The sequence below is a fragment of the Silurus meridionalis genome, chromosome 17 (genome assembly GCF_014805685.1).
Source record: "Silurus meridionalis isolate SWU-2019-XX chromosome 17, ASM1480568v1, whole genome shotgun sequence".
NCBI lineage: Eukaryota > Metazoa > Chordata > Actinopteri > Siluriformes > Siluridae > Silurus > Silurus meridionalis.
The window spans coordinates 8,915,521-8,941,092 of NC_060900.1; the positions used below are offsets into that span (position 1 = coordinate 8,915,521).

Sequence of the window (25,572 nt, forward strand, 5' to 3'; positions counted from 1 at the left end):
CCATTTGCATTTTCACTTTGTTCCCACTTGAGCATGATTAACTTTTAACATTGTTGCTAATTCCTGAGCAAAACAGTTCATTCTGTTCTGATCTCAACATGGATATTTAATTGTATACGACAAGAGTTCCCTCATAACATTTTCATCAAGACCCGCTCTGGAAAATTTTTTGGTATTTACTTTTTGTTGTGGCAGGCTGAATAATCTGATAATGACACATAATTCAATTAAAGTATGAAAATTATGAAATGCAGTAAATACATTATACCCCTGTTACAATAAAATACATTTCTGTAAACAACACTGTTTAAAACTTGAATGTAAAATTACATGATTTACAGTAAGATGGCTACTGGAAACCCAACTAGCAGGCAACACAACAGCCATTAATTTATTATACATTTACAAACAAGGGTTTTGTAGTGAAGGCTAAGTAGGTTAAAAACAAAACAATCTATAAGCTGATCATTCTACCCTGTGAGTGTATATAGGTACAACTGAGTATGATTATTATTATTTTTTTATCAGAATGATCATTTATCAGAAAAATCCCAATCCACAACCCTTTTGCAGTGTGTGTGTCAATGTCCATGTGTGTGTAATCACCCTTATTTGTGGTCAGAGTAAACCTCAACATTGACTGAAACTCACTGTTGTGGTCTCACACATTCTCTAGTGAATGAGTAACTTTGAATGAATGTTAAAATAATTATGTATCCTTTTGTGGACATAAGCATGACTGTGTTTTGTGTCCTAACTTTTCTGAGTAAAAACTTAGCTTTTAACTGTTACAATATAAAAGATAAATGCTTCCATATATCAATCATTTATGAATAGTAAATTTGGAAACAATCAAGAACTGTAAAAAAAAAAAAAACATAGAAATGGCATCATAAACTAATTGCACTGTTACCCAAGTAACCAATTGTTAAAAACAATCAAATCAAATCATATCATGCATCTGGCAACAGTAATTGTTTTCTTTATGGTTTCTCCATGGCTCACATCAAAAAATTAGTTTTATCCAGCCCCAAACCAACCTCTAACACATTTTTCACTCAATAATAAGAATCTGCTCAACTTTTAAAGGTTGTTTGCAATCTGAGAAACAAAAGATAGCAAAACAAGCTTTTAGTGTCTGAAATTATTAAAACACAGCATCAATCGATTTTTAGATTCTTACATTTTCCCTTCAGCAACATGGTCTAAAGCAAATCATAAGAACCTGCCTGCTACTCTAGGGTTGATGTAAGGATGATGTGCTGTTTTACATTTTAGGACAGCTCTTTGGGAACATGTCTTATACAGTACGTCCTTTCTGAGAAATTAAATATTATTGTAACTTTTTAAGACAATATCTGCCATATTCAGGAAATGTCCTATGAAATTTGTGTCAAATAATGAAGGAGAACTCCATTACTAGTTCTAGCAGGGAGGAGTAACATTCTGAGGTGCTGTGACAGTTGTCTTGAATTACAATAAAACAGTAGGAGATTAAATATATGCCTTAGCTATAAAAACTGATGACGGCAGCACTAACGTCTTTAAAACATTAGATAACTCTTATTATAGCTAAATGAAGATTACACTTTAAATAAACCAATGTCCAAATTATTTTTTAGTGAAAAATAATTTTCATAATTAAGTTCAAAATGTGTGGAATTAAACACGTAATTGAGAAAACTAGTGATTTTATGATGGACAGCAAGTTAAAACAAAAATACATACATTTGACATACAGTGATGCTGCAATGAGTAGATTGAGGTGTTTTGAGAGACACACTCACTTCAAGAACGGAACAGCATCACTGAAAGACACGGAGATATCAGGAAGACCTTTAACGACCTTCAACTCCCAAAAATGTTTCTAATCGGCAACTTGTGTATGATAATCATCAGAGAACTATCCAAATGATCTCGCCCTATTCCGCACCCACCCTACTCGCCAGATTTGGCTCCTGCAGGCTTCAACCTCTTTCCGAAGATGAAGATCCAGCTCAAAGGTTTTGACACCATTGTTGAGATCCAGCACGAATCGCAAAAGGAACTCAACATGTTTCAAAAAGAAGACATCCACGAGACATTCCAGAAGTGGTAGGAATGCTGGAGCACTGTATTTGTGTGCAAGGGGGATATCTTGAAGGTGATAATGTGTAAACATAGATAAAAAAAAGTACATTTCAGCAATTTAGTATATCTTCTCAAGAGACAATACTATAGAAATGAAATGAAATATATTTTAGAGTGGTCAGTGTGCTGCTTAATTCTCTCTCCTCTGAAAATAACTTAACATACAGCCATTATAATCAAAATAGCTGACAACAAAAGTGAGTACACCCTGTATGTTATAACAACTGTATGTTGTGTAACCATGTAAAGCCACATTTCCTATTCATCATGTTCATGTTTTTGTTTGCTTGACAAGACTATACAAATTTGTGTATCTTTTATTAGAGAAGTTAATAATTAGTGCTTTAAGTAAAATTCTCTCATACTGTTCATGGCAAAGAACTCTCTGAGGATTTATAAATTAAAATTGTTGTTCTTCACAAAGATGGCCTGAAACTGAGTTAAAGTACAGTGGCCAGGGTCATACAGAGGTTATCCAAAACAGGGTTCACTTGGAACCGGCCTCGCAAGGGTCGAATAAAGAAGTGGAATCCTTGTGTTGTACAGTATTTTTTTAACATAATAATAACCCCAAAACCACTGCCAAGATGACAACTGCCTTGCTGAGGAAGCTGAATGTGAAGCTGATGGAGTGGCCAAGTGTATCTCCAGACCTGAATCTTATTGAGCACCTGTGGGGCATCCTTAAGCAGAAGGTGGAGAAGAGCCACGTGTCTAACATAAAGCAGCTTTGGGATGTCAATATGGAGGAGTGGAAGAGGATCCCAGCAACAAAATGTGCAGCTCTGGTGAATTCCATGTCCATGAGAATCAAGACAGTGCAATATAACAACGGGGCTCAAACAAAATATTGACACTTTGGACACAGTTTTACATGTTTACTTAGGGTGTAGTCACTTTTGTTGCCAGTTATTTTGACAATAATGGCTGCATGTTGAGTTATATGTTGAGGACAGTAATTGTACAAGCTGCACATTGACTACTCTAAGCATATCAAATGTTAATTTATATAATATAATAATAATAAAATTGTTGCTGAAATGTGAGGGGTGTGCTCACTTTTGTGATATTCTCTCTCTCTCTCTCTCTTATATATATATAATTCTCTGGCCAATTGTAGGCATTTGTGAGCTCATGTATGTGGAGATTTTTGGCAAATACAGAATTTCCACAGGTGTGTTATGCTGCCCCACCAGTTGGAAAGGATCTGGTTAGTTGTCTCAGAGGAAGCATGTGTTAGCTTTTACCCTCCCTGCTTGTTAGTTGTCGAATGTTAGGGGCAAGCTGGCTGGTGAGTGGGAGTCTTATTTAAGCAGTTAGACATGAAAATGATGTGGGTGAAGTGGCACAGCAGGGGTGGCGTGGCATTTAAAATCAGCCTAAAGTGCACTTGCATTATCGTCTGCCAAGAGCGGCTCTTAGCACAAACACAATGTCAAAATGATATTTTTACTGACCTCAAGCTTGTCATTTTAATTACTTGTTTTTTGTGGGAGTACACTATTAATGTCATATAAGTAACATGAACTATATATAAGATATTCTAGCATCATCTAAGCATACTGGCATATACTTACAGTATTGTACATTTTGTTTGGCAAAGAGATTTTCTTAACATGATGCCTTTTTCATAGAGACTGTGCTGAGGCATCAAGAATGTCAAGGGCTTTTTGTGTTTTGCAATCCTAAATACACTTTGTGATAATGCATTTGCTATAATATTACCCTTTATTACAATTTCGCTGATATTTGCTAGGTTTTCACCAAAAATTATTTAAGAAAACATACAATACCGCAAATCCATTTCTTTAAAAAGTTTCACTCATCACTCTGAAAGTGGGCCATTGTAAAAAATACTATAGGAATGTATTATAGTTTGAGTTTGTTTGAAAACAAAGTCTTATCTTTGTGTGTGTGTGTGTGTGTGTGTGTGTGTGTGTGTGTGTTCGTGTGTGTGTGTGTTTGTGTGTGGGCTAAAGGGAATTCCCCAGTGATACTGGCTCCCTGAGTGCTATAAATCTTACTGTTATTACTGTATTACAACTGATGGAGGAGAAAGTGTGTGTGTGCGTGTGAGTACAAGTGAGTGTTTCTGCACATATGTATATGCAGAGACAGAGCGAAGGAGTTCAAAATTATTCTTTCTCTAAATTGATATGATTATGACCTGTCAGGCACTGTGTCTGGAACATTGCCTTCACACAGCCCTCTTAGTGCACACATAAACACACTACCCACAGTGATGATGGTGATGATGATGATAGTGATAATTATGAGGATGAGAACGACAACGATGACATTTAGCTTTCTCATTACCTAACCATTTGATTATTCTTGGAGCGACTAGGAATAATACACTTGAAGTTTGTGTATAAGTTGTGATAACTGAAAGGTTCACACAGAAAATCTTACCCACACTCCTTCCAGTCTATACACACTGATCAGTGTGAATCTGGGTTAGGCATCTCGCAGATAAAATACCGTCTCTAACACTTATAATCGAGCCGTACCCCAGACTTCAATAAAATTCCTTTTTAGCTTCCTGTTCTCAAGAGCAGACCAATATTTGCTAGTGTGTACGTGCGTGCATGTGTGTGCGTGCGTGCATGCGTGTACCATTTAAGCTACATTTCCTGCAAGCAATATTAAAAAAGAAAGAAACCAGCATTCTGATATCCATAACACCCACATGGCAAGAATTTGCAGAAATTGCTCGCAAAAGAATAATCAGAGAGACTTCCTCTCTCTTTCCTTTGGTCATTTATGGGCAAATTCTGCTGCTTGTGAAAGAATTCGGTGCCGATCTAATCTAGGGCACACTTTCATCAAAATTGCAAAGTAATGGTGGAGCAACAGCAATTGTAGTCAGTTACTGGAACTGAGTCCCTGTTCACTGCCAGAATGGGAGAATTCAGGTCTAGTCAAGTCTAGTTAATGCGCAAACTCAGCGTACAGGCTAATAAAACACCCAAAAAGCTGTTCCTAGTGTACCAACTGCACATTAATCTGCCAAGCACAGGCCTAAGGCCATGCAGGGCAGAGAAGCTTATAATAACGACATCAATGATGAGTGTATACTACACACACACACACACACACACACACACACACACACACACACACACACACACACACACACACATATTTTGTAAAACACAACATATGGAACAAAAAATATCCCCAAAATTCCAAGTATGGGACAATTTGTGTCTCACCTGCTCAGGTTGCTCAGGCTGCTCCGGCTGCTCAGGTTGAGAATTGCTGTGAGTGGAAAATCCTCTTGACAGTCTGCGATGTTGTGATGGACCCGGGTGACCAGGATGTGGATGATGAGGATGATTGGGATAATGATGGGGATGACTATCTTCATAATTCTCAGCAATGAGCTTCATCCTACTTTGAGTCTGAAAATCAAGCCATTTTCAACACATTAAACCTTTCAGAAAGTGTCTACAATGACAAAAAATGTATCTATTTTAACATTTGTTACATTTTGACCAAAATTAAATGCAAAACAAAGCAGAGAAATTATTATATTTTTAAGTTATTTGCAGTATATTAATAAGTTAATCATATTTAAATTACTCATAGTGTTTTGATATTCCACTTGTATATGTAAGGCATAAAACATTTTTATGTGTGTATTAATAGTTCATGTATTTATAATGAAAGAATGACTCACAGAGTGGTGTAAAACAGTTACAGATCAGAAGCTGACTTATTCTTTATATATATATATATATATATATATATATATATATATATATATATATATATATATATATATATATATAATACCATATAATTCCTCTCATACAACAGGAATTTGCCAATGCCAAATTTGATTATTTATTAATGAACAATGTGCATGTGGAACATACACTATATAGAACAAGTTAGTCCTCTTTTTCACTTATGTTATAGTGGCTATAAATAGTTAGAGTAGCTGCTTCATTTATCTCCTTCCTGCAGCTTGTATAACAAAAAACTTTCCCATTGAGTAATTTCTTTATTTGCAAAATAGTACAATACAGCTTAATTTCAATTTTTTAATCAAATTAATTGTGACTTAACTATAAAATATTGGCACATAAATTTAGTCAAAACCTTTTCGTTCTATGCAAATAAACATATCATTTTCCACTGTCCAACATTCTTAATTTTATATTTGCAAAATTAGCGTCGCTTCAAAACTTAGTCTGCAGGGCATGTTTTCATGCAAATAACTCAGCACTGTCTAATTAATTTCATCTTTGTGAATATTTTTTTCATCTGCATGTCTTCTATTACTTATCTACAGTGTCATAACAAGTCTAAAAGAACAGATGAATAAAACATGTCTGATTTAAACAGAATAATTAATCTCTATATAAAAGGGCAAATCCAAGCACTCTACATGCATCTGATTTTAATACAAACTCTTGTTTTTCACAGTTTTTAGCAATTCTGTTGTAAGATTGAGCCTGCACAAGTTAAGCTGAATCCTTACTAGATATCATATGCATTTGGTAAAAATAAATCTACTTATCAAAAAATGTTGGTTTTCTGCAATCACCCATCGTTTCTATATGCTTATGATTTAATACAATAAACCGCTAGTTTCTTCAAAGGTAGGTCACAGCTACTTAGTGTGTGTATTATTGTGTCATATGATGTGTTTTTTATTAGTCCTTAATCATTTTTGAAAGGCACATGCATGCCATTTTGTTTATATGCAACAAACTAGGTATTTATTTTATTATTATTAATATTTTATTTTTTTATTTTATTTTATTTTATTTATTTAGGTATTTAACAGTAAAAAGATTTACTTCAACCAAAGAATTATATAAATATACAGATGGTAAACTTTATTCCATTGAAAAATCCTCCCCCAGCATGAACAACAGCTCTACTCTAGAAATTTCCCCACTGTGGGACGAATAAAGGTTTATCTTATCTTATCTTATCTTACTCACTCATTTGGACAGTCAGTTGTTCCAAACATTCAGCTGAAATACTTTGCCATGCCTCTTTTAAAACTAAAAAGTGTGTTTGTAAGTTAGAGATTTTTTATTTTAGTTATACAGCTGAGCAATTGAGGATTAAGGGCCCTGCTCCAGTGCTGGAATTTGAACCCATGACCTTCTAATCAGAAGTTCAACATCTTATCCACTGAGCTACCACTTCCTGTTAGCACCAACCTAAAACCTTCAAGCTTCTACCTCCTTGTTTGACCACAACAATTTCTTTCAGTTATTCACTATCCAATTATTGCATGTTTTAGCTTTTAGCTTTATTTTTTGCACATGAACAAAAGGAACATGCATGTGTCTCATAAACTATTAAAAACTAGGTTTTTTCAAACTTTTGGCAGGAGCTGTATAATATTTCAGACTATGTTCAATTACTTGTTATGACAGATAATATATGCAAATGTTGACATGCCTTTATATACGTCTAAACATGTAGTAGACCTCCGACATTGTGGTGATGTCATACATTCTCACTCAATGGCAAGTGAAAATAAACGTAATGAACTGTTTTGCTTTGACATAAAATAACATTACTCACGGCAGAGAAATTACTAATTTATTTTCTGATACTTATGAATCATCAAGAAACACTGTTAAGATACAGAGAATGGGTGGAGTCTGTGTGGGACTTTCAGTTTGATGAACTTGTAGAAGTGTAAACTTAATAGCAAAATAATTGACTCTCACCTACATGATCTTCTGACTCCGTATTATATATACAATTCAGCTGCAGCCCAATTTGGAAAAAAATGTTTGAAAAGTAAGGAGCAGCTTCATGTCTTTCATTAGAGGTCACTGACATTACAAGCATATGACTTATATGCTTATATTTGCTTATAGCTTGCGTAGCTGTATAAGACACTGAACTCTACTGTGCAAGCAAATGAATTCCATTAGACTAGAAACCTTTAAAAATAAAACTGCATTAGTTAAACAAATTACAGATTCATGTTACTTATTTATTGATTGATTGATTTGTTCATTTATTATAAAATCATAAATTAGGGGACCATGCCAACTTAAACTTTACTATAATACTGTTTGGTATAATGCAACATTTACTTTCATCTTACTACCCTCAATCATGTTTGATTTTTTTCTCTTAATAGGAAAATGTTTGAGCATCTCTGGGCTAAATAATTGGTTTTTAAAGATTCTAATAATGTGTTTCTAATATATTTCCACTCAAAGGATGTTCTGTTCCCTATCCTCACCACCTGAGGTCTCTCATTCAGGAAATGCATCAACCAGTAGCACAGTTTTACTCACTAGATGGCTAGAAACTACTAATCAATACAAAGTTGTATAGAAGTATAAATAAAATATATACAATAAATTGTAAAAAAAAAAAAAAAAAAAAAAAATGCACTATGTAAATAAAAACTGTCAGATAGCTTTAGATGCAGATGAAAGTCAGATTTACTGCTAAATATGGCAAATCAATAATTAGGGATTATAATAAGTGACAAGTCAGGTGATTGATAAACAGGCAAAACTAGGTGGAGGCAGAGATCAATAAACAAATAAACTAAAGTTGAAACTGGGAAATATACAAAGAGAATCTAGGAATTGTTTAGGCTATTAGATCAAAAAAGAGACTAATCTGGTAAATACAAATAGGACTAGGGTTATGTGATAGCTGAAGTGATGTGGATTGTAATTTGTGAATATACAAGTCATTATGGGAATAGTGGTTTGGGATTTCAGTGGCGACAGAACACCCAACCCACTCCTCAACAGTGAAGCTCTGTGGCAGTATGATCATAGTGATATGCATAAAGTCTTTGATCACACAAGGCTGTAAGACTGGGCAGGGATTAAAGGCCATTCATCTAAAGATTTATTTGAATCTCTGTTCATTTGGGCATCAAAGTGCTGTAAATGCTGATAGCCAAATCCCTTTCATTGGGTTCATATCCCTTATGAAGAAGTGTTTGATTTTGCTATACCACAGTCTACATTTGAATATGGATCTTATTGTGTCAGTTGGCTGTCCTTCCAGATTCGGTGGCATTAAAGGTGTATCACCTGGAAAACATTAACACTAGGGACATGAGTTTCCAGAAAGAAAATGGGTTACCAGAAAGCAAATTGGTCTCTTGCAGTATTGTGGTTAAAGTTTGTAAATTAAATAGGTAATGATGGTTAAATTCACTATATTGTTTGATTTCATGATCTGGTTATTCGAGACTTAAGCTGTCTGTGGTTACCAGGATTGTTGTCACGTTTCAAGGACTGCCAAACTGTTACTCTTGAGCTCAGTTTTCCTAAACTTCATATGCTGAGCTCAATTGTTAATTACTTTGGATTGAAGCTTTTGTCAAATGAGTAAATGAAAAGGGGGGAGAGAAGGTCTAGGATGAAAACAAACACTATAATATACAGTGGTTAATGGCAAATAGGTAGTGGAATAGGTACAGTACCGATAGGTAGCCCCCAGCTAGGAAGGCTCTGGGGAACTTTAGCCTGTGCACACATAGAGCATGACTTGAAAGAAAAAAAAACATTTTGGCCAGCATAGTTTCCCACTAGTATTTTACCAATAAAAGTGATGGATGTGTACTGGTGACTACTGGACAGTATGTGGCAACTGATGCATTGCTTCATTGAGGAGATTATTGTGGGTCTACATCAGTTTTAGTTTCAGGGCACTGACATGTTGGGAAATGTGCTCTAGTGTGAGTGATTTTTTTGGTCCACTTTTGAGGTGATAAATATGGTAAAGCAAGATTCAATATTATGGATTCTGGGTATTCCTATCTTGAGGGTGCAAAGTATAGTCTTGAGAAGACCTCTGCTTTTGTGCTCTAGCAGTGTGGTCTTGTGTTCATCTCGTGTGATAAAACTTTAGTTTCAACAAGATTTTTTTAGCCACCTCAAGCTAATGGCTTTTGTTTTCCAGAGATAGTTTTACTATTATCAACTCTCAAGTTCCAGCTTCATGACAATAACATTGGCAGGTGATTTCCTTGGTGCTAACCAGAATCCACTTTGTGGTAAATAAAAATGTAGGGCTTAGCCTTCATGAAGTATGAAAAGCGAGCTGAGATTTCCACTAATGCCTCTATGCTTCTTGCAAATCCAAGAAGTTTTGCTACTTGACAGTGAATGTGGCTTATACATCCTTATGAAGAGGTAGAATTTGAAGAATGGTTCTTTATGTGAGGCACTGTTTCCATTTCTTTACCCTCTCTCAGGTCAACTGCTTTTACAGCATCTATTAAAATAATTTATTTAATAATTATTTTGAGTTGATGTTAAGTTGGTTTGCAACAAAGTTACTTTGCCAAATTAGTGAATCCAAATCATATCATTAAATTATAAATACAATTAATTATGGCTGTCCAATTAATTGCATACAATTAATCAAATAATATTATAAATTATTATTATTAATAATAATAACATATATTATTAATATATTTTTTAATTAATTTAAATGAATAAAAATATATTAATACAATTTAATATTTTCCAAAGTTTTGTTTATGTCATTTGTACAGTTAGACTTGCATATACTATTTAGCCCCAGTGACTGTATCTGTTCAGAGAGTTAACTGATTTTGCAATTGATACTTTTTGCTGCTTTTTCACAACAAAGGAATGGCTTTGATCAGTTGAATACGCGCAATGCATATAAATTCCAGTGACACCCTAACAAACAGAGTGAGAACGAGAGGAAAATCAGAGGGTGAGGAAATCAGCCATGTCTCCTCGAGTCACAGATCTCACTATATTCCCATGTTCTTTTGCTTGACCCACACACACACACACACACACACACACACACACACACACACACACACACACAAAGTGTACAGTTACAGCACTGCACTGGTGGCTATCGGAATACCACCTCCATCGTTTGCCTCCACATCAAAGCGTGGAATTCCAGAAAGCATCCATCACACAGCAGCGACTGGCAGAAAACTCTAAACTCAGACTGATTTATGGGAACCCGCTTTGCAGGTAGTGAGAAAAAAAATACAATGCATTGAATGTGTGCTTATACATGCACAGTGACCGGATACCAGAGCTCACAGAGCGAGCAAGGCAAATTGCATGTAGCTCTAGTAATATATAGCACTTTTCATAATTATGTATAACTAAAAACATCCCTAGAAAAGGCATTGTAATCTGGTTTGCACAGGAGAACTTGCACAGGGTACAATTTTGGTGTGTGTGTGTGTGTGTGTGTGTGTGTGTGTGTGTGTGTGTGTGTGTGTGTGATGAGTGCTGAGGAGATGGCGATCTCCAGTATTTGACCTTGACTTGTTTATCAGGTCCTGGTCAAGATATCTGTCAGCATATCTTCTAATGGCTGACACACTACACTATGAAGTGCAGATTGATATGTATGTGTGTGTGTGTGTGTGTGTGTGTGTGTGTGTGTGTGTGTGTGTGTGTGTGTGTGTGTGTGTGTGTGTCCAAAGAAATAGCATGTGAAAACCACAGAAAATGAAAAAAAAAAAAGAGGGACAGTTATCTCACATCACATGCACAGAGGAATTTGAGGAATTTTACACACATGCTATAAAAAGGAAGCAATGTACAATTCCACAACTGGTGGTTGTGGTACGCAGTGTATCTGATTTTGATTTTAAGCTTAAAAGTGTGTGATGTGTTCCTAAAGTAGAATTCTTTTCAACCATGTTCATATTCGCTCTTGATTAGACTATGATCTATTTTTATCTGGGCCTTGTTGTGAAATTGTTTTGATGGGGGAAATTCCTATTACCATATGTAATGATATTAGCATATTAGATGCATTTCTTAAGTAGCATGTACAAAACCTTCACCCCAATAGGAAATATTTTGCCTTAGAGTTGGGTACTAAAACATTTTAAACATTTAAGCTTTTGTATGTAGGTTACATCACATTTGAACTTAAATATCTCTTGGTCACCTTACATTGAGTGCAAAAATTAAGCTAAACTATAGATCAATAAATAAATCAAATAAATGTACAGTATTAATAGACTGTCCAGTCACTCTCAACAAACATCCGTTTTTTTTTTTTCACACCTGTCAAAGCTTGCAAAGTCAGACAAGTGTATATTTATAAAGTTTATTTTACATTTACTCATTTATTTTACAAAAAAATATATAAATTGGATTAGATTAATGTGATACATAGAACCCGGATCGTTCATGTAGCAACAGTGCAATATAAAAGACTCTCATTTATTGTTTCATACTTGCGTTTATATTTTATAGTGTTACTGCTGACAGAGAGAAAAAAACCCTCTAACAGAGGGAAGATGCTCTAACAAAACATCTGCATTTTTTGCCTATTAAAGCCATGTTCTTATGCTTAAAATGGTCTACACTAAGAAAACTCAATTTGTTAATGACAGAAACTTTGCATACTCATAGAGGTACGATTTGCATTACATAAATCAATTGACTTAACTGTTTAAGCAGGATCATTCTTTGCCTGAATATTTATATACATTTTGACCTACTGGCAGAATCATAATATAAATCACTGTTTTACTCTGTAATCTTATTTGAGGATAATTCCTTAAAACAGTGTGTTTATACATAGTGGATGCCTTATATAGGTTTTTTTTTTTAGTAATACAAGATATAACTGATAACCATAACTGATGCATAAACAATGATACAATACATTAAATATACATATGAAGCAGCTACCGATGCAATGCAAATCATCCCTCTTACACATTAATATTATAATATGCAATTCACTATGATACAGATAGTTCACTTTATTTCTATGGTTCAAACAGACAGCAAATTATCAATTACTTAAAGTGCCATCCGAATTCTAATGTATGGCCCTTTCACAAACAGGCCTTAGTAGTGCAAAAAAAGAATACAAAAAAATATTAAATAAAACCATAATTTTTTTTCCTGTTCTGTCTCCATGAAGATGCAGTTCTACCTCTGCCATGGACATGCCAGAACGTGATTGAGAAACAGTTTAGGGAAGAGAAATCAATATACTTATAAAAAATCTGTCACAAATTATTGGCAACATATAGCGCATCTACTAATAATTATATATAAATAAATCAAGGTTTAGCTATGCAGGTATGTTAAAAACGATGTATCACATTCCAACGACAACTTTTACAGTATACCGATGCACAGATGCGAACCGCTGAATCTTACCGTTCCTTATATACATATCCATTATACAGTGAGGAAAATAAGTATTTGAACACCCTGCTATTTTGCAAGTTCTCCCACTTAGAAATCATGGAGGGGTCTGAAATTGTCATCGTAGGTGCATGTCCACTGTGAGAGACATAATCTAAAAAAAAAATCCAGAAATCACAATGTATGATTTTTAAACTATTTATTTGTTTGATACAGCTGCAAATAAGTATTTGAACACCTGATGTTAATATTTGGTACAGTCGCCTTTGTTTGCAATTACAGAGGTCAAACGTTTCCTGTAGTTTTTCACCAGGTTTGCACACACTGCAGGAGGGATTTTGGCCCACTCCTCCACACAGATCTCTAGATCAGTCAGGTTTCTGGCCTGTCGCAGAGAAACATGGAGTTTGAGCTCCCTCCAAAGATTCTCTATTGGGTTTAGGTCTGGAGACTGGCTAGGCCACGCCAGAACCTTGATATGCTTCTTACAGAGCCACTCCTTGGTTATCCTGGCTGTGTGCTTTCGGTCATTGTCATGTTGGAAGACCCAGCCTCGACCCATCTTCAATGTTCTAACTGAGGGAAGGAGGTTGCTCCCCAAAATCTCGCAATACATGGCCCCGGTCATCCTCTCCTTAATACAGTGCAGTCGCCCTGTCCCATGTGCAGAAAAACACCCCCAAAGCATGATGCTACCACCCCATGCTTCACAGTAGGGATGGTGTTCTTGGGATGGTACTCATCATTCTTCTTCCTCCAAACACGTTTAGTGAAATTATGACCCAAAAGTTCTATTTTGGTCTCATCTGACCACATGACTTTCTCCCATGACTCCTCTGGATCATCCAAATGGTCATTGGCAAACTTAAGACGTGCCTGGACATGTGCTGGTTTAAGCAGGGGAACCTTCCGTGCTATGCATGATTTCAAACCATGACGTCTTAGTGTATTACCAACAGTAACCTTGGAAACGGTGGTCCCAGCTCTTTTCAGGTCATTGACCAGCTCCTCCCGTGTAGTTCTGGGCTGATTTATCACCTTCCTTAGGATCATTGAGACCCCACGAGGTGAGATCTTGCATGGAGCCCCAGTCCGAGGGAGATTGACAGTCATGTTTAGCTTCTTCCATTTTCTAATGATTGCTCCAACAGTGGACCTTTTTTCACCAAGCTGCTTGGCAATTTCCCCGTAGCCCTTTCCAGTCTTGTGGAGGTGTACAATTTTGTCTCTAGTGTCTTTGGACAGCTCTTTGGTCTTGGCCATGTTAGTAGTTGGATTCTTACACACAGTGGACCTACGATGACAATTTCAGACCCCTCCATGATCTCTAAGTGGGAGAACTTGCAAAATAGCAGGGTGTTTAAATACTTATTTTCCTCACTGTATATACATTTGCAAATAAACCATTTATGACTCTAAACTTTTGCTATGTTATGATAAGGATTGGATGGAAATTGTTGTTAAACAGTCTACTTAACACTCATACAGTAATGATGGAATATGATTTGCATTGTCCTTAAGCACCAAAAAAATATGAAAAAAGCATGCGTAGAAATTAAAAGGACACGGGGGAAATACGATACAAATCATCTGTGTGTTCACTATTTAATAAAAAAGAAAATTGTCTATTTGACTTATTAGGTGGCACTGATGTTATATTTTCTATTGCATCTGCTTAGAGTTTCTGAGCCATGAGAAAAACAGGCAAAAGCATGTGTTTAACCTACAAAGAAAATTCTTCCTCTTTTCCCAGAATTCTGTCTGAATCAGCCTTGTTAGCAATGGCCACTAGCAATGCTACTGATGTGGTCTGTTGTGACCTACATGATTGATTACAACTTATTAAACCTATATGAGTCAAGTAATCAACGGACAAGTCATAGCCTAAACACTAAGGCTGACTTAATAACAATGGAGTGTAATTAAACTTCTTACAAATCTGGAGAAGGTACTGCAAAACATCAAGAATTCATTTGGTAGTGCTATAAAAAAAAGTACTAATGGCAATAAAAAGCTGAGAGTATGAGAGTGAGGATGATGGTTCACTGGTTTTTCAGTGAATGGGCGAAATTACGAGTGATACACCAAATATCTCAAATTCCACACTCCCCATATTTGATAGGTCAAAATTCCATTTAAGCAATAGGATTTGGCACATACAATGTATTTAATGCAGAAATTCTGAAACATGGAAACATAGGTGTATGTGGATATATCAATTTATGTAATATATTCATTTATACCATGTGCTGTCTGAGCACTTAATTCTGATTGGGTGGATGGTTAAACACAGATTTGAAAGATTAGACTATTTACATTATATATATTATATATATTGTGTATAATATAAGTATATACCGTAGGCTAGTAGGTATAGGATAGAGTTACAGATGAATACAGTAAAAAAATTCCTCATTTCCTTTTTATTTTTAAAGGATTTTTCTTTATGTAAAATTTTTGTTTTAATTATTTTTTTAAGGTGTTTTCATAACACATAACTGATCTGATCAACTTTTACCTGTTGTTTGAGCTGGTACATGAGCCTGTCCTTTTCTCTTTTCAAGGCCATCACCTCCTCTTGACTTGTCTTCATTTTGGGAGCAGAGAGTTCTAGGAGGGCGATGTTTGCATCCTTTTCACTGATGGCTGCCAACAGAGCTTGTTGCCTGGTGGGAAATTGAGGATAAGAGTGGTTACAACCTACGGTAAGTCATTACATTAACAAAGAACAGATACAAACACACAATACAGTAAGTTGCGCACACATGTACACACACAGCCTCGCAGCAGGGGAGAGTATCCAGCCAGCAGGTGCGCTAAGATTGTTAGCATACCGATGAACCGCAGTATCCACAACCCCCTGCTCCCTTCCCGTCATCACAGGGATTTTTGTCTAATGGCTGAGTGTTTGCCTGAGGTCAGACAGTGAATTGTCACCAATCTCCGCTTTGTCATTATACCTTACAGACTAACTCATCTGTTTCGCTTTGATACACACATACATACACACCTACGTTTTATGCTCCGGATATGAGCTCAAGACTGGTCTTATCATGACTCAGATACAATGACTACATTGAAAACTACTATACAGCATGTGTTGCACTGCCTTCAAGCATTACTATTGAGAGCTCATTGTTCCATTACACATGAATATAATAATATTAAAATATAAATTTTCCTGTACAAAGTGCTCAAATGTTCATATTGATAGATTTTGAAAATAATTGCACATGAGCTATTTGTTTGTTTACATGTTTTAGTAACATCAACTCTCTCTATGACCTGGAAATACTAAAAACAATTAAGAAAATGAATTTTTTTTTAAGGAATTTTTTATGGTTTGCTTATCAGCTCCTGAGCCAGATGTCTTGTGGAAGCTTCTGGCAAGCTTTCTATCATCTCTTAAATGTGACCAGGCAGCCTGACAATGCATTTCCTAAATAAAAAACCTGTAATTTTTACTTGACATGTATTAGCCATGTAATATGTTTATCATGTTTACCTCTTTTACAGTTGTTATATTACTGAAAGACCAGAAAAGTTTAGGATCTACTATATAAATTTGGTTCACTTGAAGTGCTTCCGATTTCGATTAAGCAGCATTTCATTATAATGCCTGGATGATTTTTTTTTTAACATGAAGAATGGTCATTTAGGATGAACAATAAATGTACAATTCCAGAATGCAATGATTTGCAAATCTAATAAACCATTTTTTAATTCACAATAGATCATAGAAAACATATCAAAGATATAAACTAAGAAAATTTACCATTTTAAAGAAAAAAAGAAGGTGGATTTTGAATTTGACAGCCTCCAACATGTCTCAGAAATGTTTGGGCAAGTAAACAAAAGGCTGGAAATGTAAGTTCTACTTAAAGCTGAAGTAACATTTTGTAATAAATTAGGTTAGTTAGCAACAGGTCAAAAATATGATTGGGTACATAAAGACTGTCTGAGAGAGTCTTTTAGAAGTAAATATGGCCAGAGGTTCACAAATCTGCAAAATAAAACTGCATCAACAAATTGTGGAATAAAATCAGAATAGGGTTCCTTAAACTGCAAAGACTTTGCAAATTTGCAATCTTATCATCTACAATAAAAAATCATCAAAACATTCCAAGAATCTGGACAAATCTCTGTGGGCAAGGGACAAGGCTTAAAATCAATATTGCATGTTAAAGCTCTATCATGCAAAGAAGAAGCGATATGCCACAGTGGATCATCCGTCTTCATACTACTCTGTCCTTTACATCTGCCTCTTTCACACCAACTACCTGCATGTCTTCCCTCACCACATCCATGAACCTCCTCCATGGCTTTCCTCTTTTCCTCCTTCCTGGTGGCTCCATCCTCAGCATTCTCCTACTGATCCCATCTCAATCTAGCCTACCTCACCTTGTCCAGAAAACATCCTACATGCGCTGTCCATTTAATAAACTTGTTTCTAATCCTGTTCATCTTCATCACTCCCAATGAAAATCTCAACATCTTTAGCTCTGCTACCCTTAGCTCCACCTTCTGTCTTTTAGTCAAAGGAAGCCATACGTGAACATGATCCAGAAATCTGTGAATCTGAGTCAAAGCTCATTTAACATGTACTGAGGTGGAGTAAAAAGTGGACAGACAAATAAAAAGAAAAAAACATCAGCTTGCACTTCTGAAAATGCACCATCAATACAGAAAGGTACATACAGGTTTTAGAGCAGCATGTGCCTTAATCTGACAATGTCATTTTCCTGGAAGGCCTAGCATATTTTATCAATACTAAACAGCATACTGCATCTATTACAATAGTCTGGCTTCATAGTTGGGGTGTTGAAATGCAAACCAGACCTTTTAACAATTGAAAACTTTTGGTGCATTTAAACAAAAAAGACCCAGGACTGTTAAGCAGGTAGAATTCTGTATCAGACATAAATGAGACAGCATTCCTTACCAATATGCCAGCAACTGGTCTCCTCCGTTTCCAGACATACAGTATCTTACAAAAGTGAGTACACGCCTTACATTTCAGCAACCCTTTCAGTGTATCTTTTTAAGGGACAATGCTATCGAAATGAAAATTGGATATATTTTAGAGCAGTCAATGTGCAGCTTGTCAAGCCACTATTGTCAAAATAGCTGGTAACAAAAGTGAGTACACCCTAAGTGAACATGTCAAAACTGTGTCCAAACTGTCAATATTTCTAACTAGCATTTAGTATATAGACTGGGGTCCCTGGTGGTCTAGTAGTTAGGAAGCGGCGCTCTCAACGATGCGGCCCGGGTTCGATCCCCGGTCAGGGAACCAACCCCAGCCACTCTTAGTGCCAGTTCCAAGCCCGGATAAATAGGGAGGGTTGCATTAGGAAGGGCATCCAGCGCAAAAACATGTGCCAAATCAAACATGCGAATGATCCGCTGTGGCAACCCCTAATGGGAGAAGCCAAAAGAAAGAAAGTATTTAGTATATAGACTGTTGCTATATATATTTCTAATGAAATATAATGTTAACAAACTTGATCTTTTGAGCATAAATTGTAACGCTAGAAATGTTATATTAGAATTATTTAATTGCAACAATTAATTCTGTGATCTTAATTAAATATAATTTCAGATGAATTCAATTATTTATCTAATTAAATACAAGGAATAGCTCAGAAAACCAACAGCACTTTATAAGCTCTAAAACCGTATTGCATAACGATTCTGTACACCTAATTAAGCTACGGTATGCATCTGGATTCTTCCTTTCTTTCTGAATAATGCATTCTAGGATGGCTAACTGCTGATATGAATTAAAAACCATAACTGTTTAGTAAATAAAAATGCCCCCAAATGTTGAACGATCGATTTCCATTCGTTTTCCAACACCTCTGGTGTTATTTCTCTTATGTCTTGCTAAAAGTAATTCAATTTCTTTTCTTATTATATCACACACAGTCTCTCATACACACCCCCCAGAAAAAAAGGTGGGAGCTATTTTGGCATGTGCTATGCAGTTCCTTAAAAAAAAAAAAAGACACCGCAAGAGAAAATGAGCATATCGTAACTGCTCCCCCGAGCCGGATTACGCTATGCTCATATTGTTACGCTGTTAACGTATACCAGAGACATAGTCTTTGCCAGCAGAGGCCTGGGTTGGAAAAAGGGGCTTGTATACATTACTGTATCATGGAAAAGTCTAAATACAGGTGACTGGTGATCCAAGGCTTTTTTTCTTTCTGCTCTTATGCAGCGTATATGGGCATGGAATGTAGTTCTATAAGTCATAAATTCATAAACAACGTCATTGTGAGAGTCAGCAAATGGTGTTCCATGACAACACAGGATGTTGAAGGCATCTAACAAAAGAAGATAAGGGAAGGTGCAGTCTAGTGTAGTAAGGGGGCAAATAAGGTAGAATCTTAATTAGTCTTATTGTGCAAACAAAAGTAAATTTGGCAGAATGACTTTGATCAGGAAAAACTGAATCTTAAACAAAAGAAAAATGTGTAAAACAAACATTTTGTAGAAATTATAAACCTCATTTTAACCATTATATCTTTTTATATCATATCATATACCAAGATCATATTATTTATACACTAAAAATATCCTATTCAACCATTAAAGTCATTTAACCCATGGTTGATTTAACATTAACATTGATTTATATGAAACAACAATATACTAAAATGTAATAATAATTTACCGGAAACTAAATGCCGGTCATTTACAGTTATGAATTGAGTTTCATTCTCTGTAGCGTGCTAAATACACAAATCAGCCATATCATAAAAAAAACACTGACCGGTGATTATGACTGAATGCAAGACAGCACAAAGCAATAGTTTTTTTGTTTTTGTTCTGCTCTCTTGACCATCCAGCTTTCCACTGTCTGCTCCCTGGACAATCAATTGGACTACATAAGCCTCTAGCAGACTACACAGAGAAAGTTTAGAGACTGCTCTGTTTTTTGTTTTCATGGAGACATGGCTCAGTGACAAGAGTTCTGGACACTGCAATTGAGCTCAACAGTTTGTCACTGACAGAAACGCAGCTTTGTGCAGTGGAAACCTGGCCAGTCTCTATTCCCTAAAGCTGATGCTACCTGTAACTCCACCAGCTTGGAGGAATACATAGCATCAGTGACCAGCTACATCAGCAAGTGCATCAATGACACCAGGGCCAATTACAACTACATGCTATATCCAAAAGCTATGGATAAATGCAAAGCATTATTTGAGACTGTGCCTTCAGAGCAAATGGCAAAGAAGTGAGGGCAATTGAAAAGACGAAGCTCATATAACATCACAGTATCCACAGCCACCTCAAGATCACTGGTGAGACATTTGGTATATGTCTATTATTTGACCAGTCTGGTGAACTGGTCAAATAATAAATATGCATTGATGATGTTTCTTCTATCTTTATTTCTAATCAGTTGAATTTTTAAATAAAATATAAAAAAATGAAGCTTAACCTTGAGGACGACTGGCAAGCAAAATAGCAACTTGGGAATCACCTTAGATTTTGCCATGATGTCAGCCATGCTTTAGTAAAAGCAAAGCATCTTCCAGTTGTGTGATTAATATAGCGAAGTCTGGCACTAGCCACCGTGTGAAAGTAGGAAAGAGGCCAATAAGCTCCTGCCTGATAATGATGAGAGATGTATTCCTCCAGAAACAAAGGCAGTATTTTGATTAGCTGGTCTATAGCCATACCCCAAATTCAGCAATGCAACCATTATTTCTTAACAGTGATTGTGCTAATCGCACTACCTGTTGGAAAGACAGGCCCAAATTGATGCCGGGGTTTTAAATCACAATTAATTGGAAAAGGTATGCGGCCAAAAACTAATGCAGTTTTGTGGTCTACATAAATCTGCTACGAGTCAAAAGGTGGCTTCATTTTTCAGCAAAAGAAAATAAAACATTGTTGTTGATGTACAAGGTGACTGCTTTCTGAGTACAGATGTTTTATTTGCTATTTTTAGCAGGGTCAATGAGTAAGAGACATTTTACTAAGTCTTTTTTGCCATTTCTTTTATTTATTGATTTTTTTTTTAATGAAAAACCCTTGAACTTATAAAATGTTACATGATGCTGGATTTTACATTATTGCTTTGTAGATTGGCAGTGCATTTACAAGCAGAATGTAGTTTAAATATTTTTGTTTTCATCAGTATGTCAGCTCTGTACTGATTGGATAGTTAAAGCTAATCACATATTTACAAAGCATTTCAGAGCACACAACAAATTGAACCTTAAGGCAGATGATAGCAGAAACCACAAGAATCTGGGCACAGGCTTGCAGAAATTAGACAGTTGGTCTTTTCCTAATATTTAACTGTCCAGTTTCAGATTTTATTCATTCTAATGTTTGATGGGAACATCAGCTCAAGCTTAAATTTTTCATTGTGCTGCTACATAAAATATGTCTTTCCTGTATCATGCTTTGTGTCATGCACTCACTGATGTCAAATAACAGATGGTCATGGGCATTGAGGGTTTAGGATGGGGTCAAATAGTCTTTTGGGCCTCATGAAGAATTGAAGGCAGCAAGTGCCATCTGGGCTAAGCAATGAAGACATGGATGAGGAAGGAAGGAAAGGACATAGGGTGATTTACGGTTCCAGGCAGCACTAAATCTTAGCAGTCCATTTCACATTGCTATTTCACCCATCAGAAAAATAATGAATTAATTTATATATATATATATATATATATATATATATATATATATATATATATATATATCTTATCTTATCTTATCCCGTGGTTCATATTTTGTGTCTTGCGGTTCAGAAATAGGTCATACACTAGAAATCTAAGGACTCCCTCATGACCCTTTGACCATCACCACCCCACAACCTGATGAACTTCTTAAACAGCTAACAAATTATCTAATTTTCCCACAAAGAAAAATGTACAATGTGCAAACATACTTTGACTCGCTGATTTAAAACAATCAAAATGACCACAAACAGAAAAGTAATACTTTTAAATGAAAATCTCTGTCTATGCATGTTTTTGTCAAACATAGGTTTGTACAAAAATAGTAATCCACACATATAATAAAATTATATTTGAATAACATTTACAGTAGTTAGTTATATTGTATGTGATAATAAAAAAAAACTATAATGTTAGGCATGTAAGTTTTAATAACTTATTTTTGTAGAAAAAAATTAATAATGTACATGATACACACTTCTGGGCGAAAACGAAAGTAGATTTTAAAACATAAGCCAGAAAGATCAAGCATGTACTACAGTAATCTCTGACACCCAGAAAGAGATTCTACATCAAGTCCCTTCTTGTATCTACCAGAATGCACCCAAGTAACTCCACCCTAAAGCCCCTGAAGAAACTTCCTTTTACATGGGAACTGTCATGTGTAACACCCTAATTTGCCAGATGGTATCTGTGATTCTTTCAGAGTTCATTACAGCCAAATCCCCTGTGTTGATGCTGTCAGACCGCGCTTTGTACTGAGCCTTTGGTGGTTTTTGGTGCTTAGTTCATCAGTTATCACACTAGGGTGATAATGTCAAGTGAACTAGGGGTTGATGTCACTGTGTTCTAATCCCACAAGCCCTCAGTGTAAGTATCTGGCAGGAGATGAGGCTACTGGATTAAAACCACTGGACAACCTCCAGACAACCTTCAGCTGGTCTCTGGACAAGATCAAACCAATCAAGTGCTCGGCTCAGGCTCCTGTGAAAACCAGTTAAACCTTCGCCTGGCAGCCTGCTGTCTGTGAATCCACCTAACCGCAATGTGACATGCAAATGCAAAGCTAGTTTGGAGTAAAAAGTGTGACGTGGCTCCTACTACATTTTCCCAGGCTTCACAGGATAATTAGGATTATATTAGTGACAGACATTTTAATGCTGACAGAAAGTGAGAAAAAGAGAGAGTGCAACTGAATCACTAAAAGTGTTCCATCATGGTAGGAAGGGCTAGACGTGAGATTAAGTGTATGCAACTGTATGAAAAATAGTGCCACTTCCCAATACTTTCCAGTGCAGAGACTGCTCACACTTAGCTTTGCATTCCACACTGACAGACAAGTTAAAGGAACCCAGGCCTTCATGGGCGAGAGGGCTGGGACTCCCTCCTGTAAACAGTGTGCTGAGTAATGCCCGTTACCTCACGCACACATACACACATGCACACATTCCCTGGCCTGTGTCTACTGTGGTAGAATCAAGTCAGGCAGAATCAGAGACACGTCTAAAGCCTGCTCTCTGATCCCCCTTCAATAGTGCAAGAGTGATGGTAACATAAAACAAATTCTCTCAAGTGCACTTCCCACAACCTCAAGGCCTTCTCCATTTACTGTACCATCCACAGAACACATATGTAGACATCCACTCCCGAGCTCTCACTTAATGCACCCTATAGTTTCAGGAATGAGTAGCCCAAATGTTTCAGTTAAGATTATAACCAGCTTCCTCTGTGGCAAAATGTGGTTAAGGTGGGGGAAAGGTTTACATACTGGTTTCCTTACTCTAGCCAGAACATACACCAATTGTCCACTACATTAAAACAATTGGCAGGTTATGTGAAAAAAAAAAATAATAATTTGTTAAATGCCACCTGTAACAGGGTGAGATATACAAGTTGTCCCCGATGGTTCAATCGATCTTACGATGGCGATAGAGATGCAACAGAATTGTAAAAATGTTTAAAAACATTGGGTCAATACCAGGATGTACACATCTGCCTTGTAAGATGCTTTACTCTGACCAGCGGTCGACAGATTTTAGTTGTCTGTTTTAGAGCGTGTATATTTTTTCTGTGTTTTTGGAGTTTCAAAGACCAATTTTTTTTTGCCCGCTGCCACACACATATATACTGCATAGTTTATACAGCACAGTAATGTAAATTGCTCTGTTTTGCTAAACTATGTGCTGTACTTTGTTAATAATCTAACAAATTACAGAACATTATTTTGCAAAACAGAGTAATTTACATACTACCCATTACTGATTACCATTCTTTAAGCTTTATGGATACGCTAGGCCATGTCCCGACAATATTTTCATTGTAATCGAAACACATTTCTATCGTAAGTCGGGTACTACCTATATTTAGAAGAAAGCAAACTGTCAGTTGTCAAAAGTTGCAATATTACCATCAGGATAAATGGACAAGTGCAAGAATCTGAGAGTCTTTGAAAACTAGACAACTGGCAAGACAACTGGGTCAGAGCATCTCCAAAACAGTAGGTCCTGTAAGATATTCCTGGTATGCAGTTATTAGTGCCTAACAAAACTATACCAACCAAGGACAAAGTGTGGGGAGTGAAGGCTACTCTGTCTGGTCTGATCCCACACAGGGGCTTCTGTAGTACAAAATGCCGAAACAGATAATTCTCTGATAGAGTAATTGGCTGAACAGAAATTGCATTGCAGCTTACTGCATATTCTGGCTGCATAGCTGCCCCTTTTGGACCACTGTCCACTACTACAAACACATGATTACCATGTATGGACCAAGATCAGACTAAGTGACTGGACTGAAATAAGATTTCCAATACAACCGTTTAAAAATACACATCACTCAACAATTCACATAAAATGAATATCAAAGTGAATAAAGATAAGAAAACACTTTGCTTACTTAGGCCTTTGATCTGCTAATCCATTACTGACCCAAACTGACAGAAGTCCAAAGAAAAGTACCAAATGACCTCCCCATGGCCTTTGACCCAGTTGAGTGATGTTTTTTGTTTATTTTTGTTTTTGTGCATTGGTCCTTTTCACCTGTTGTCACAGCTACTGCTGTAGATAAAAAGATTGGGGAACTTGCTTCATACTGTACTTCGAATGCTCAGTAGTCCATCTCAATATTAGTTACACACATATGATGATACTTCTACTGGTCAATCAACAGGCCAACAATACTAAATGGTAGTCAAACACAAACATTAAATTATGGTTGAGCGTTTAAAAAACAATGCAAGAACATGAATGATAAAACAAACAAACAAAAAATCAGAAAACAAGAAACATATGTAATACACAGTTTAGTTTGGTAATCGGCTGTAAACTAGACAATTTATTTTGCCATGACCGAATATATAATATGCAAGAATAAGTAATTGTGCTTAGAGTGGACACATGTGTTGTGATGCCACAAATGGACCAAGTGAAGAGAAGCGGGCATTGTTTCAGGTCAATGGACCAGGCTCTTTGGGGACAGGGTGCTGCAAGCAGGTTTGGCAGGCCATGCTGTTGAATGAGCTGGTTGTGGGTGGAGGCCATGCTGCTGGCCCCTAGAATGAGCAAATTGTGGGTGACAGCCATGCCACTGGCCCCTGCCAT

The 25,572-nt window shown here is 36.3% G+C and overlaps 1 protein-coding gene across 10 annotated transcripts in view; it reads right to left on the reverse strand.

The window, feature by feature from the left end:
• The window catches only part of LOC124399932 (ERC protein 2), a 214,991-nt gene that overhangs the window by 60,703 nt on the left and 128,716 nt on the right, over positions 1-25,572 (reverse strand). For all 10 annotated transcript variants that reach the window (XM_046871284.1, XM_046871283.1, XM_046871280.1 and 7 more), the window contains 2 exons: positions 15,790-15,937; positions 5,346-5,534 (listed from right to left, as the gene is read on the reverse strand). In XM_046871284.1, the coding sequence (XP_046727240.1) occupies positions 5,346-5,534; positions 15,790-15,937 (337 nt within the window). The remainder of the gene's footprint in view (positions 1-5,345; positions 5,535-15,789; positions 15,938-25,572) is intronic.